General features: G+C 33.3%; 1 protein-coding gene across 1 annotated transcript; it reads right to left on the bottom strand.

Moving 5' to 3' along the window:
- Positions 1–2,020: 2,020 nt before the first annotated feature.
- LOC108216158 (uncharacterized) lies at positions 2,021–9,264 on the bottom strand. The gene is made up of 13 exons (XM_017388844.2): positions 9,111–9,264; positions 8,847–8,957; positions 8,661–8,734; positions 8,252–8,323; positions 8,105–8,133; positions 7,116–7,166; positions 6,648–6,698; positions 5,746–5,805; positions 5,544–5,626; positions 5,134–5,281; positions 4,549–4,599; positions 4,038–4,142; positions 2,021–2,350 (listed from the first exon to the last, which is right to left on the bottom strand). The coding sequence occupies exons 1-13, from the start codon at positions 9,176–9,178 to the stop codon at positions 2,213–2,215; spliced, it is 1,041 nt and encodes a 346-aa protein (XP_017244333.1). The 5' UTR covers positions 9,179–9,264; the 3' UTR covers positions 2,021–2,212.
- Between the last annotated feature and the right edge of the window lie 3,908 nt (positions 9,265–13,172).

Here is a 13,172-nt window from a genome sequence, read left to right as displayed (position 1 = left end):
ATTTTTCGTTTCTTCTAATTATGCTGCTACATCTGCACATGTATATATTTAATACAGTATGTAAAATCCATACAATATTAGGGCAATATTAACAGCCATCCAGGCTGATACAGCGATGGTTGAGTAAATTTCACAGCAAACAAGTAATTGCTCAATTTTTTCAAACGATATGTAGACATGTGAACTATGTTGTTTATAAATTTATAGAGGTTAAGTGCCAAACTGGCTAATCTTTACTCATTTATTATTTAATTTCAAATTTGTAATATAATGACGAAATATTATTTTTATCCTTCAAAAAAATAGTGAAGAGTCTTTTTATTAAAACAATACTAACTTTTTTATCAGAAAATGATCCTTAATCACATTTTAATAAATTAAAATGATATCTAATCATTTTATAAAATTTTAAAACTCCGACCATCAGAATATAAAAAACTATCAGCACTTTGTAACTTTTATGTTGAGAGTGTCACTTTACTCAATTTACTATTTACTACTGTATAATATATATGTACTATGTATGTAATGTATTGGGAGGTCGATTATCCTCAAATTTGATAGTTGTATATTTTATCATACGTATTCAGCACTTTGTATAACAGAAGGTCATATATATCTGGGCGACTGGGCTTGATTCTAGAAAAATTACTACGTACTACTGTATATTCATGTGGTGATATTCATTATATAAATCCATTCCTGATCCTTTTTACCACCCACTTATCCACGAGGGTGTAGTGCAACAATGACCCTAGTCTATATAGTCAATAATATGAGTGGTGTTAGTATTAGGAAGACGCTCCAGACCAGACCTGCAACTTGCCATGGCACCAGAGTTGTTTAACCAGCGCGTCTTTTTTCAGCTTTCTCTTCGCCTGATGTTTCGAATGCAATTTCTATGAATTTCAGAATAATTTCATTCAACTTTGTACTCTTGATTCTTTCGAGTTTCATGCACGCCTATTCTGTTTGTCTCTCAACCGGTCCGGGTTGACATTCGAAAAAAAAAGAACTTTGCATGCACCAAAAGCACAAGCTAAAAAGCAAGCGCCATTAAGGTCTTCTCAATATACAGAGAATAGGTAGTGTGATGGTGTCAGTACTTCAATACCCAAGAGATTTTGTCTAACCATTGCCTCAAAAGATGAAAGATTTACATTTAACATTTGATTTGGTTTTATGATTTTGCATCGCACGGAATTATTTCAAAGCTACTTTATTGTTTCACACATATAGGAACGGCAGAAAGGTATTCTATAATAGTCGCATCTTTTTTGTTAAAACATAAAGTTAGTCGCATCTTGGGATGACAGATTTTACCTCTCGCCTCCATCGTCTCTTTAAGAACTGGAAATTTATTTTCTTAAAGTAGTAACATTAAGTTGTTGTAATTTTAAATGAGACTGCTCTCATCTATGATCTATCAGGTTACTTTTATGAAAACTCATAAATAGTAGACTGGATCATCTTACTACATTTTTACCCAGATGTGTACAAAAAGTTACATGTGCACAATTTCATACTATTATAACATGGAAGTAAAGAGGATATGTGTCTACATTGACAATATGCATACTTGAAATTGATTACAAGTACCTTTTGGAAAAGAGGTGACTTCGAGTTTTTACATTGATAATCGTCCTATTTTGACACGCAAGTGCAAAAGATTGAGAGAATCCCCAACGATGCTACTTCTTTACATTAATGAGAATTGAGAGGTTGCCTTAGAGATGGCTATTTTGATATGTGTATATTATTATATGCTCTGCATTAACGCTTAACCCTTAAGAACTTGATGGAGTGCGACTAGAGATTTTACAGGGTGTGAATCACAACACCTGCCTTTTACAATTAACTGATCTAATTTGGTGGTGTTTCGTTCACAATCGCCACGTCCACATCGGCTTCAAGTAAACAATAAATGAGAAGAAAAAATATGCATAGGACCACACATTGTTCAGTCTCTCAGTTTCAGCTTTTAGCTTTCTGGGCAGAGTTCAAGTTCCAAAACTGTAAATAACTGAACACAAATTTCTTTTTATTTTATGAAAATAGAAATCCTTTAAATGACATCGATAAATTAGATTCTAAGGTAACTTTGAAACCAGCAATTTAGAGTTGCGGTGTGCTCCCGTCTAATAAAATTAGTCTTCATTACATAAATTCTGGCGAATTGCTATCTAGGCATAGAACGTTTACCTGATGGACCTTAATTTGATATTTGTTTCTTGATCAATCTAGCTACATGTTGAGCAACCCATACCGAACCCTTCTCTGTACAGGAGAAAGCGTGAGTGTGGCCTTCCCGCTCAATTACTAGATGAGCATTTGGGACTTGCTTTGCAATCTGTCAGTGGTGAAGTAGAGTAGTGATCAGCTCATAAAGGTCGGAGCGATGATTAAAATAAAGTTGATACAAGGCAAGAGACGGTAAGTAAATAACACTAGTATTATAGAACTATAATTTGCCAATAACAAAATTTTATGTTTCAGAAAATATTTGAGCTTTAGGCAAGTAGAAACAAATTCTCCTCACAAGTGTACCAACTATATCAGAGTAAAAGTAGCAATAAACTATTCAGTTATTCTGTTCCGTAAGAGCATCTCCAACAAGCTCTTAAATCTTTCTTTAAAAATAATATAATATGTGGCTCCTAACAAGTTAACACAATTTTATTATATTTTGAGGGAAAAGTTGGAGATAAAATTGGAGAGAATTGAATAGAATTGGAGGGAAGGAAATATTATATTCAATAATAATAAGTTAAGAGCACCTAGTTTTTTTTTAATTAGAGAGTAGAGAGAGAAGACTCTTAAATTTTCAAAGAGCCGCTCGGAGCATTAATTTTTAACATCTTTTCCAAATTTAAAGCTAAGAGCTTGTTTGAAGAGTCTATTGGCAACTCTGGTTACAATCATAATTATAGTATGAACCCAATAAAAGCTTTAAATGAATTCGCTTAAATGACTTAAAAGCATATATTGGACTAGTGAGCCTAAAGGCCCTATTTCGCAGAAAATTAACTATCAAGTAGATTAATTGTTAAAGCTATATAGAGGACATAGTTAAATACTCTATATTTTACCCACAGATCATTCTATACTCTTTGGGAATGACTACGGATAAGTCAAGGATAAGAGGTTAAAGGATTAATGATATTACTAACCGAACAACCACCAGAGTTGACATAGAGCACACCCCCTCCGTCTTTTTTATAGGTCGCTTTGATTTTTGTCACTCAAGTCTAGGCGCTTTGGCCGCATAGTAGAAATTATTTTTATTAAAATATCTGTTTGTAAATAACAGTTCTACTATGCGGTCAAAGCACCGAAATATGTGTGCCAACATGTCAAAAAGACTTATAAAAAACGGATGGAATATTATAATAAACCAGATATATATTAATCATCCCTAACCAAAGGCTTTTCATAACACGCATCAAGCTTATATTTAGTTGATGTTCATGTCTTCTGCATACTGTAGGCTGGCAATGTCCCAGCAAAGAAATCCAAAATTATGAACTTCCAGGAAATGGCATTTTAAAAGTAATGAACTAGAACAGAATCCTCTCCATTCGACAGGCATTAAAAATCTAGAGAGAATTGGTGGTTCTGTTCATTTCTACTGTTTAAAGGTATTTTTCTTTACTTTCCAGCTAGCACTCGGGATGCTCAAGAACATTATGTAAATTATCAAACCAGCCCATTGATCAGATTTCTCTTTTTTGTTGCGGCGGAAGCTTAAGCATGTGCACAAATCTTTTGCAACATAAAATTTATGCTCATTGATGTTATTTTTGCACTTTTAGCTTGGTTTAGGTTGCAAAAGAAGGTCTATTCAACAACATATGTGGAAGTTACACCTAAAAATCTATTTCGAGAGTCTCTATTTTTTGAGTAACACAAGTGTAAATGCCAAAAGTTAAGGAGCAATAGTTGCTATTAAATTTACTCTGCGGGTACGAATTTTAATGATTTTTGCAAGGTATCATTATCTTACAGAACTTAAAAGAAAAAATGACTGCTTGACTAACCTCTTCAGACATTTCCAGTGGTCCCCAGTGATCATCATCTCCAAATAAAAATGCAATTTGATTTCGTTTATCCCTCAGGAACGCCCAGTCTGGTGGCTCTAACAGCTTAATCAAAAGAACATTGATGAGAAAAGGATTTAAAATTTATTATTTGCATTGTTCCATACTAGCCATGTCTCACAAATGAGAGTGGTTTACTCCAAGTTCTTTTTTTCTTCTCATATTTCTATGTCTCATTTAATTATTTAATCAGCTAAAATTTGACTTCTGTGGTCAATTTCACCTTATTAGACTCAAGATATCTGATTATCTATAATTCTGGAATCGTGAATGAGAGTGATTAATTATGATGGTCATATATATTTCAGCTATTTCCTTTTAATAAGTAACATAAAAAGACAAAAATCACCTTGCTTGAGATGTTAAGCAGTTCTTGATATTGCTTCTTATTTGAGAGAATCAAAGAGAGAACAAGCAGATAGTTGTGAACAAGATGAGTAGATGGCATTACCTTTATGAACTCTGTTCTTGCCATGAAAAAGACGTTTTGCATAACATTATACTGAGGAAGAAAATTGATAGAACACTTGATCAGTTGATATATAATATGCATAAGTAAGAAAACAATCAAGTCTTCTGGATCCCTCTAGTTAAATTGCTTTGAAGAGGTGTCAATAAGAGATTGTGCAGAACTAACGTATTGTAATATACTATATACACCAATTATATACTACATTGATCGACTCTACTCAAAACAATGAAATATTCAACTAGAAGTCAATCATGGACAAATTGTAACAAAATAAACTAAAGAGGAAAAGTGAAACAGGCGAACAAAGAAGATGGCAACGAAATACAATTGTGAAAAATGACTTCAACTAAAAGTATAAATCCAAGTAAAGATAAACCAAGTGCTTCTCATATTTATTATAATCAATGATGCCCCCTACATTCTCCTAGCTAAAGCACACAATTAGTGCTAATGTAAAATAGATATATGATATATAGTGACTAAGGGCCTTGATGGTTAATAATTAGTGTATGCATTTATACATGGGGTCTCAGACAGATGTTAGTCTAGAAATCAGCATCTAACCTGAAGAAGATTGTCGCAGAGAGCATCAACAGCAGTAGAAGACCATGACTTTCCGACGCTATTTCGCACCAAATATCTGGTGACGTTAGCAGGCAGTAATCCCAACAATGCCACAATAGAACTAAGTGTAGCACACAAAAATGGAGATCTGAAACTCACAAACAAATAACAATTTCTCTGGTTACGATTGACATATTAATGTATTACAATAAACGCTTATCAAATGTAAAAACAGCCATTTTGCATCAATATAGCTGATGAAAAATTGATTAGGGTAAATAAAACCCATGACTTGAAGTTCACGTGGATTACCACCGGAGGATGCTGCATGAGACTAAATGGCAAATACTCAATCAATACAAAGTGATACAACAGGAAATTGATGCAACAAAGAAAGACAAGATTTGTACGCTGCAACTTTTCGAATGACAGATTGCTGGGAAGATCTTTTGTTTATCTCAAGAAATGGATACAGCTCAATGCAATATATCACCTGTAACACCGATATAAGAGGTTATAAGATAAGGCACATGATATATGGTCAGTATCATTAGATACCGCCGTAATCAATAACAACTAGTAAGATTCAGAAGTTTATATAAGTCTGATTACCTTGGCTGAAGATCTTCTTAGTAGCTCGATAGATATATAACATCCAATGGAGTGTGCAATCTTCAGAGAAACCGTTCACGGTTAGATACCAACAGTTGATGCAACTAAAATGTGATTACTATATTCATACAGAAATCGAATCATTCTCAACTACTCAATATTGAGTTTTGTGGGGATAATAAGCTAAAAAGTGATAACTTAAAGCAATATATGTATTATTTGGTCTTGTTTAAAACTGATCCACAATGCAGGATTTATTTAAGATGTGTCTGTTGCAATAGAATTGTTATCTTCCATTTTACTTGACATATTACAGAAAACAAAATGAAAAGGCTGTGCTTGCTGCTGTGTAAAACTTCATCAACTCAACAGAGATATAGCTGATCAATGTTAGAGTAACACCACCTTGGAATGCTAACTTTCATGTAATTTGCATAGATATACCACGGGCACATATAACGGAAATTTTAAAAAAAAATGTAGATAACTAACATCACATAAATAAAATATCCAGAATAATTGGAAAATACTTGCTTGTGAATCATGTCATATACTAGTGTGGGTAATTGAAATTTTCCCTAATTTTTTAAAATCATACTATCTGTAAAACATTCATAGTTCAGGATTAGAGAGCTTTCACTTGCTTGTTGCCTTGGTCAGAATGAATGCAAGACAACAAGCACAGACAGAAAGAGAAGGTTGCAACTAGGTTGCAAAGTGCAAAGAAGCGTATACCTTGAGCAAAACTTAAGCATCTATCCATAAAAGAAGAACAGACCAAGGAACTGAATTACTGAAACAAGTCAAGGTGCATTAACTTAAACTACTATGTCATGTTCCAGATAATTGAGAACTTTCAAGAGTTGACTGTATGAAAGGAGTTATTAAGAACTAATACACACCAGTACTATAGGGACTTCAATGTTGTTAAGTTCCTGCTTGATGAAATCCAACTGGCAAGATAAAGGCAATCAAAAAGCAAAAACGTTAACTTTAAACTGTTGGAGACATCTAAATAATAAAATCAATTTGAACAGGTAAACTGCAAATAATGAAATCAAACTATGAGCCAATAAGCAAGGGCCGACTGTATAAGAGCGAATGAGCTTGCAAGTCAGTATATGGCATCATTTGCTTACATCAAATTTCTAGTTTTTGAAATTCTCAGTCGAGACTCCCTTGTCATTCTGTATCTATAAAAATGTCTTTTCCTTTAAAATTATTAGGCGAATCATATTAGCACCAAAAAGTAACATAAACAACGAATGACTAGTTGTGATTAAAAAAAAGTTTCCATGTAACTGAATATACAAAAAATTCCTGTCATGGGGAATAAAAATCTCTCGTTAATAAGAAATTATAAATTGTACCTTATGTTCAATTTGCTCCTCCAATGAATATAACCTTCCACGCTCCAAATTCTACAAATGAAAAATAAATTATCATAATATAGCAGAACTGCTATTATCAAACATACAGCTCCTTGCACAGTCTAAACCTTAATTACTTAAATGTTTATACGCTTACCTCATAAGACCCACAAGTATTAATCATGCATATGATACAACCGAATATGTTGACAGAATCAAGAGTGAAAGATCATATCAAGGACAAACAAGAGAAGTACTACAGGATACAGGAATGAAATGACAACTATGAGTATGAGAGTAACATGCAGCGTCTTAGATGAAGTTCCAACCCAATATCCTAAGTAAAAAATCTTTTAATGACAAATATGGCTTATAGCCTTACAAATGAGTATCTGTAGGACCTGGGACGACAGAGGATAAGCTTTTAACCACTGAGCTATCCAACCGTGCTCAAGTAAAAACTCTTAGTATATATTCAACAATTACAAATCTGTATCTGCACTTGATCGAATTTAAAAATTCAAGTGATTGATTAATATACTATCTTATCATCATCTAATGATATATAGGCACATAAAGGTTTTGGACAGCTTAACTACAGGCCTGCTGATATCCAGCCAAAGGTAAATAACATATCAGTATCTACTCATATAATTTGGAGACTATACGAAGCATGTTTAGGTCATTCTAACTAAGTTCTGTGTATATGTGGTTATGCATATCAGTTCATAATTAAATTAATCCATTTCCTGTGAAACTGTTTTCTATAAAGAAATATTCTGACAAAGTACATCCTTAAATCACTCATTTGGCTTGCAATAGTTTGTGTGTTTCTAATGATCACACTGAAGGCTCTTGAGCTCTCTAAAGTAAACACAACAAGAATGACTTGAATCCAGAATTCATGGTATAAGATGGTGAAAAGTTCAATCTGTATGCATTATCTAGCAACTATAGAGGATGCACTTGCAAATATCATAGTGGCTTACCCTTTTCGTCTGTGCTATCTGTCCAATAGCTGATGATCAAGGAAAATATTGAACTGGGAATAAGCATTACATGTCACGGCATCAAAGAATAAAATATTTGTTATCATAATGAAAAGGAAAGAAAAAGAGAGACGGTCAATCTCTTGCCTGTAATTGATGCAGTTCCTCCAAGCAACTCATACAATGACTCAAGAAAGTCGGTATAAAATGATATGACCCCTGCACATATTCAATGATCAGTAGTATTCAAGTGTCGACACGACAAAAACATTTACAGGATCTAATTTCAAACGTTTCTACAGCTATCATTTCTACAATTACTATAGTACCAAGCACTAGTTTGTATACACAACAAATTGTACACAAACATCTACGATATCTAATTCCAAATGTACCTACTAGCTTCTTCAATCATTTCTGTAATTTCTATAGTATCGAGCACTAACTGTACACAAAACAGATCGTACATGGAATTACGTGGCTGCGCACTAAACTTGGTTAAGTAAACATAAGCCTACATATTTTTGCTCCAAAACAAACACACCGACGCGAATACCTGGATTTCCAGGAATGAACAGAACGTGCAACGTAGGATTTTTCGCATAAATTTCCAGTAAATCCGCCTGACGCCTGACCAAACAGAAATATTAGGTCCATTTTTCCCAATCAGTCAATACAGAATACAGTCTAAGATAGATAGAACAGTAATGAGAAATCACACACGCAAATTATTTACACATACCCTGAGACATTGGATAGTCGAATTGTAGCAGTGTGTTTTCTCGGAGGAATTAAATTCAAATTTCCACGATCCATCTCTAAATTAGCTCTGCTCTTCATCGCAGAGATGGACCTGATAACAAAAAGAAATAGAATCAGGTTGTGAGTTATATTTTTATCATTGATCCTCCATCAATAACAAATTTTAACTCGAATTTAATTACTAATTGACAGCGATAATGAACTGAGAATTTAATTATATATACAGAATTGTAATTGATGTTACCTGGAGTGGATGAGGAGTGAGAAAGAGCGAGCTCGAGCGCACGGAGAGAGCAAGCTCTTAAACAACATGTTGCTGCTTGTTATTATATACTTGTATTATTTTATTACTATTATTAGTTCACTGTTCAATAGTTCTGAAGGAACTCAAGTAGATTAGAAGTGATAGTCATTAATCATGCCTAATTAGAGTGCACTTTATCTTTTCTTTTTGTTAGAATGCCTTAAAAAAGAAAAGAAAAAGTGATAGAAGATAATAGAAGTCCTGTATCAAAAGGAACTACGGTTTCCTAAAATTGGATGTGATGACTATCCAGACTTTTACTCGCTTCGATCGTAGATACACATATTTGCACTAATTTGGCGCCGTTTGTTTCCTCAAGGTAGAATTTGCTTTTGATTTTTATTTTTCTTTCTTGACCTATATATATTTTATATGGATGAGTAAAATAAGATAGTGAATCATATTATTTGTAATTAAAAATAGTCGCGGTCAGGGTCTGTTCATTTTCAAATAAATCAAGAGGTTTCCACTGGATTTTCTCCGGTGAAAAGCCCCAACCCTTCATTATCTTTTACTCTCCTTAATTTCTTCTCAATAAAACTCAATTTTTTGGGTGTTTGGGTGTCTCTACTCTTGGAGTGTGTGTTTTGTCTCTTTTTTTGGAGTGTTTTGTTATGTTTTTGTTTAATTATGATTAGATTTTATATTCTGTTGGATATGTTGAGAATGAGTTTATTAATATTTTTGGTGATTTGCAAAAATTGTATCGAATCGGAGACGGTGGTGATTATTGCAGGAACTCATTTTTCACAATCAAAAATTATTCATCATTCACATGTTTGCACTTTTGGCATGTCTATCTGGCATGTAGATAGTTGGGTGCCTTCGGCATGTTTATAGCTAGTGTCCGACATGTACATAGTTGTGTTGCCGCTTATCTAATATCAATTTATGTGATTGGTGCATGTAGATAGTTGGGTGCTTTCGGCATGTTTATAGCTAGTGTCCGACATGTACATAGTTGTGTTGCCGCTTATCTTATATCAATTTATGTGATTGGTGTTTCTGAACATTGAGCTAACAATGATTTTTATGTGATATGGTTAATTGCGATGTTACTATTTTCAGAAATTTTGATGCAATTTGGATCGCTTGAAATGTTTTTGATTTCATTTTTAGCTTCAAGATTTCTTAAATTCTACTGTATGTGTTAAATGATGAGGAAAAAATTATCTAATTGGGAACGAGCACCGTGGGGGGAAAAATTAAAATTGGGAGCGAAAATAATTCCCTGATGTTGAATGGGGTATCGATTAATATTAAAGGAAAATTTCAATATAATATAACAAGTGGTACATTCATGATTTATAGACGAAATCCAGAGGATTTAAGTAATATTATTTTTTAGAAACATATATATCTACATTTTTGTAATAAATTGTATAAACGATGTTTAAATAATTAATCCTTATAATTATATATAAATAATATTATTTTTATATAAAAATAACTGTTTAGTACGCATAGCACGGACCTTTACTATTCAAATAAGCAGCCTTAATTTGTTACAAATTAAATCATATTTAAGTTTTTGTGTGGTTGGATATAAAAATTAACTTTCGAATAGAAGCACTAATTTTCATATATACAAATTCTCAAGTATGATGATATTTATATATTTTATGAAATTTATTTTTTTCAACTAAACACCTTTACTATTGAAACTTTTCGCGTCTGGATATCGGAATGGAACAGAAACAGCCCTAAAGAGAGTCGAATTTATAGCAGTTGCGCAGGTTCAACTTCCCCCAACAAACTTATCAAAAGCCATACAAACAAGAAAACATTACAGTAGTTTAGTCATGCTGATTATTAGTAGATGAATAACAATGACCGGTGCATGTGAGATGTGACAGAAACACACAACTAATGTGAGCGTATACTTCCATACCAAAACGCTTTGTGTCGAATAATAGTTGACCCACTGCATCTACCGTTAACTAATTCTTGTTTTATGTACAGCTTTTGAACAATTTTTGAACCCTCACTTAGTTACGCTTGAGAATACTTTATTCATCGAAACAATAATGGGCAGCACTTGACTACTTTAATAAGTGCTTTAATCCACAGCTTAGAAACAGATATTTAAAAACAAAGGAAATATGTGTCACCACTTCTGTTGTAAATTGTACGTCGAACAATTTTTTTGGGAGCATTGTATTCCAAAACTTGACTCTTTTAATTCATACTCTCTCCGTCCCGATCGTTTCTATACAGTTTCCTCTTTGGGACGTCCCATCATTTCTATACATTCTTAAAATAACAACTTTTAATAATGTAAAACACTATTACACCAACTACTTTTTCCACTGTCTTCATTTTATAATAATATAAACACTATTACACCCACTGCTTTCCCCACAATCACACATCTATAATTAAATATATATGAGTCCCGCCACTTTACTCACTTTTCATCTAACTTTACTCATTTTTTACACTTTTTCTTGGTCTCCGTGTCCACACCAAATGTATACTACCTATTGGGACGGAGGGAGTATATCATATATGTAGAGAGAGCCGAGAAGTACGTGCCCGTCCCATGTCACACCTAACAGGTGCAGGTTTTCAGTTGCATATAGGGCTGTAAATCGATACAGACTATCCGGTGTCTCGGCTCATATCCGGCTCGAAAATATGATACATGTCTCATATTCGTTTTGAAAACGATCCAAATCTGGCGGAAAAATTAAGCCCGTATAATATATGATCCCGGATACGAGCACACCTATACCCGCTCAGATTCGGGCTCATATAACTTTTCATAATATGATCCTACCCGAATAACCGAATATGATCCGCGGTTCATATTCGATTCAAACTCATATACATATTATATTTTAACACCATCATATTTGCAAGTAAATAGTTATTATTTTATAAAATTTTAATATCTTATTTAAGTTTATATCTTCATAAAATATGATTTATTTAATGTGATCATACTTATTATCTTCATATATATTTAATAAATGATATATATCAATATATAACTATAAGTTTTAATTTAAAATTATTATACTTTATAATATTATGTTTACTTAGACTAATGATAGTTACTTGAACAAATGAAATAATAATGATACTTAGTGTTAGTGGATCATATCCGGCTCATATTCGATGGATCATAAACTACCCGGTTAAAAAATAGAAAATACGATACTGGATCATATCCGGTTCAGATCCGAATCTCAAATACCCGGGATCGGTTTAGATCCGAATAAAACGATCCCGGACCCAAATCTGGACAAGCTAAAAATAATATGATCCGGTACTTGAGCAGAGGGGTACCCGGGATCACCCGGATCATTTTACAGCCCTAGTTGCATATTGAGGAGTCATGCGTTTCATCAGCGTAAGTCGCATGACCCATTGAGTCACTGCGCAGCAACTTGTATCACCTATCTGCGCTTTATTCCCCGTTTAAAGGTTATTTAGTGCAGATTCTCAAAAAAAAAGTTATAACATTGCAAGGGTGAAATTTGATCAATGCTCGAGACACCTGAACTCAGTTTAAAATATTTATGCTATAACAACAAAGCATGGATGATTGATTTATGTTCGAGAGACCTGAATTCAATTGAAAATATTTATAATGTTCGAAACACATATCAATTTTACATAAAAAGATGACGAATTTATAGGGTATAGTTTGCATTAAGATTTTAAATTATAATAATACGACGTATTTGAAATTTGAAACTATCAGTTATCTAAAATCTTTAGATCAAAAGTAACTTGTATGATTTAAAATAATAATTCAATATATTCGTCGGCAATCTGAACAAACTCAAATGTTCACGAGAAATCGAAAATGTAACAACAAAATAAAGAAACACGGTGAGTCTGTGACACAATTTAGTTATTAGGATAATAACGCTTAAAGAATGCGAAAATGTGACAAGGCCAGGAGGCCAGCGTCCGAGCACCGTAATGACAATATCACCCCCGAGAGGGAGGCAGTTGCTGCCAAAACGCAGAACACCTGTAAAAGAATCCCGA

This window comes from Daucus carota, chromosome 4 (assembly GCF_001625215.2).
Source record: "Daucus carota subsp. sativus chromosome 4, DH1 v3.0, whole genome shotgun sequence".
Lineage (NCBI taxonomy): Eukaryota > Viridiplantae > Streptophyta > Magnoliopsida > Apiales > Apiaceae > Daucus > Daucus carota.
The sequence above is the reverse complement of the archived record's forward strand: the minus strand, read 5'-3'. Positions and strand labels throughout refer to the sequence as shown.

What these genes read in the sequence shown, in the direction of transcription:
- LOC108216158 (XM_017388844.2), bottom strand. Translation starts at nt 9,178, where the DNA reads ATGTTGTTTAAGAGCTTGCTCTCTCCGTGCGCTCGAGCTCGCTCTTTC. An exon ending in TTGAAGTCCCTATAGTACTG is followed by an intron (nt 5,806 to 6,647) that starts GTGTGTATTAGT and finishes GTTTCTCTGAAG; the next exon opens with ATTGCACACTCCATTGGATG. An exon ending in TCTGCGACAATCTTCTTCAG is followed by an intron (nt 4,600 to 5,133) that starts GTTAGATGCTGA and finishes TTTCTTCCTCAG; the next exon opens with TATAATGTTATGCAAAACGT.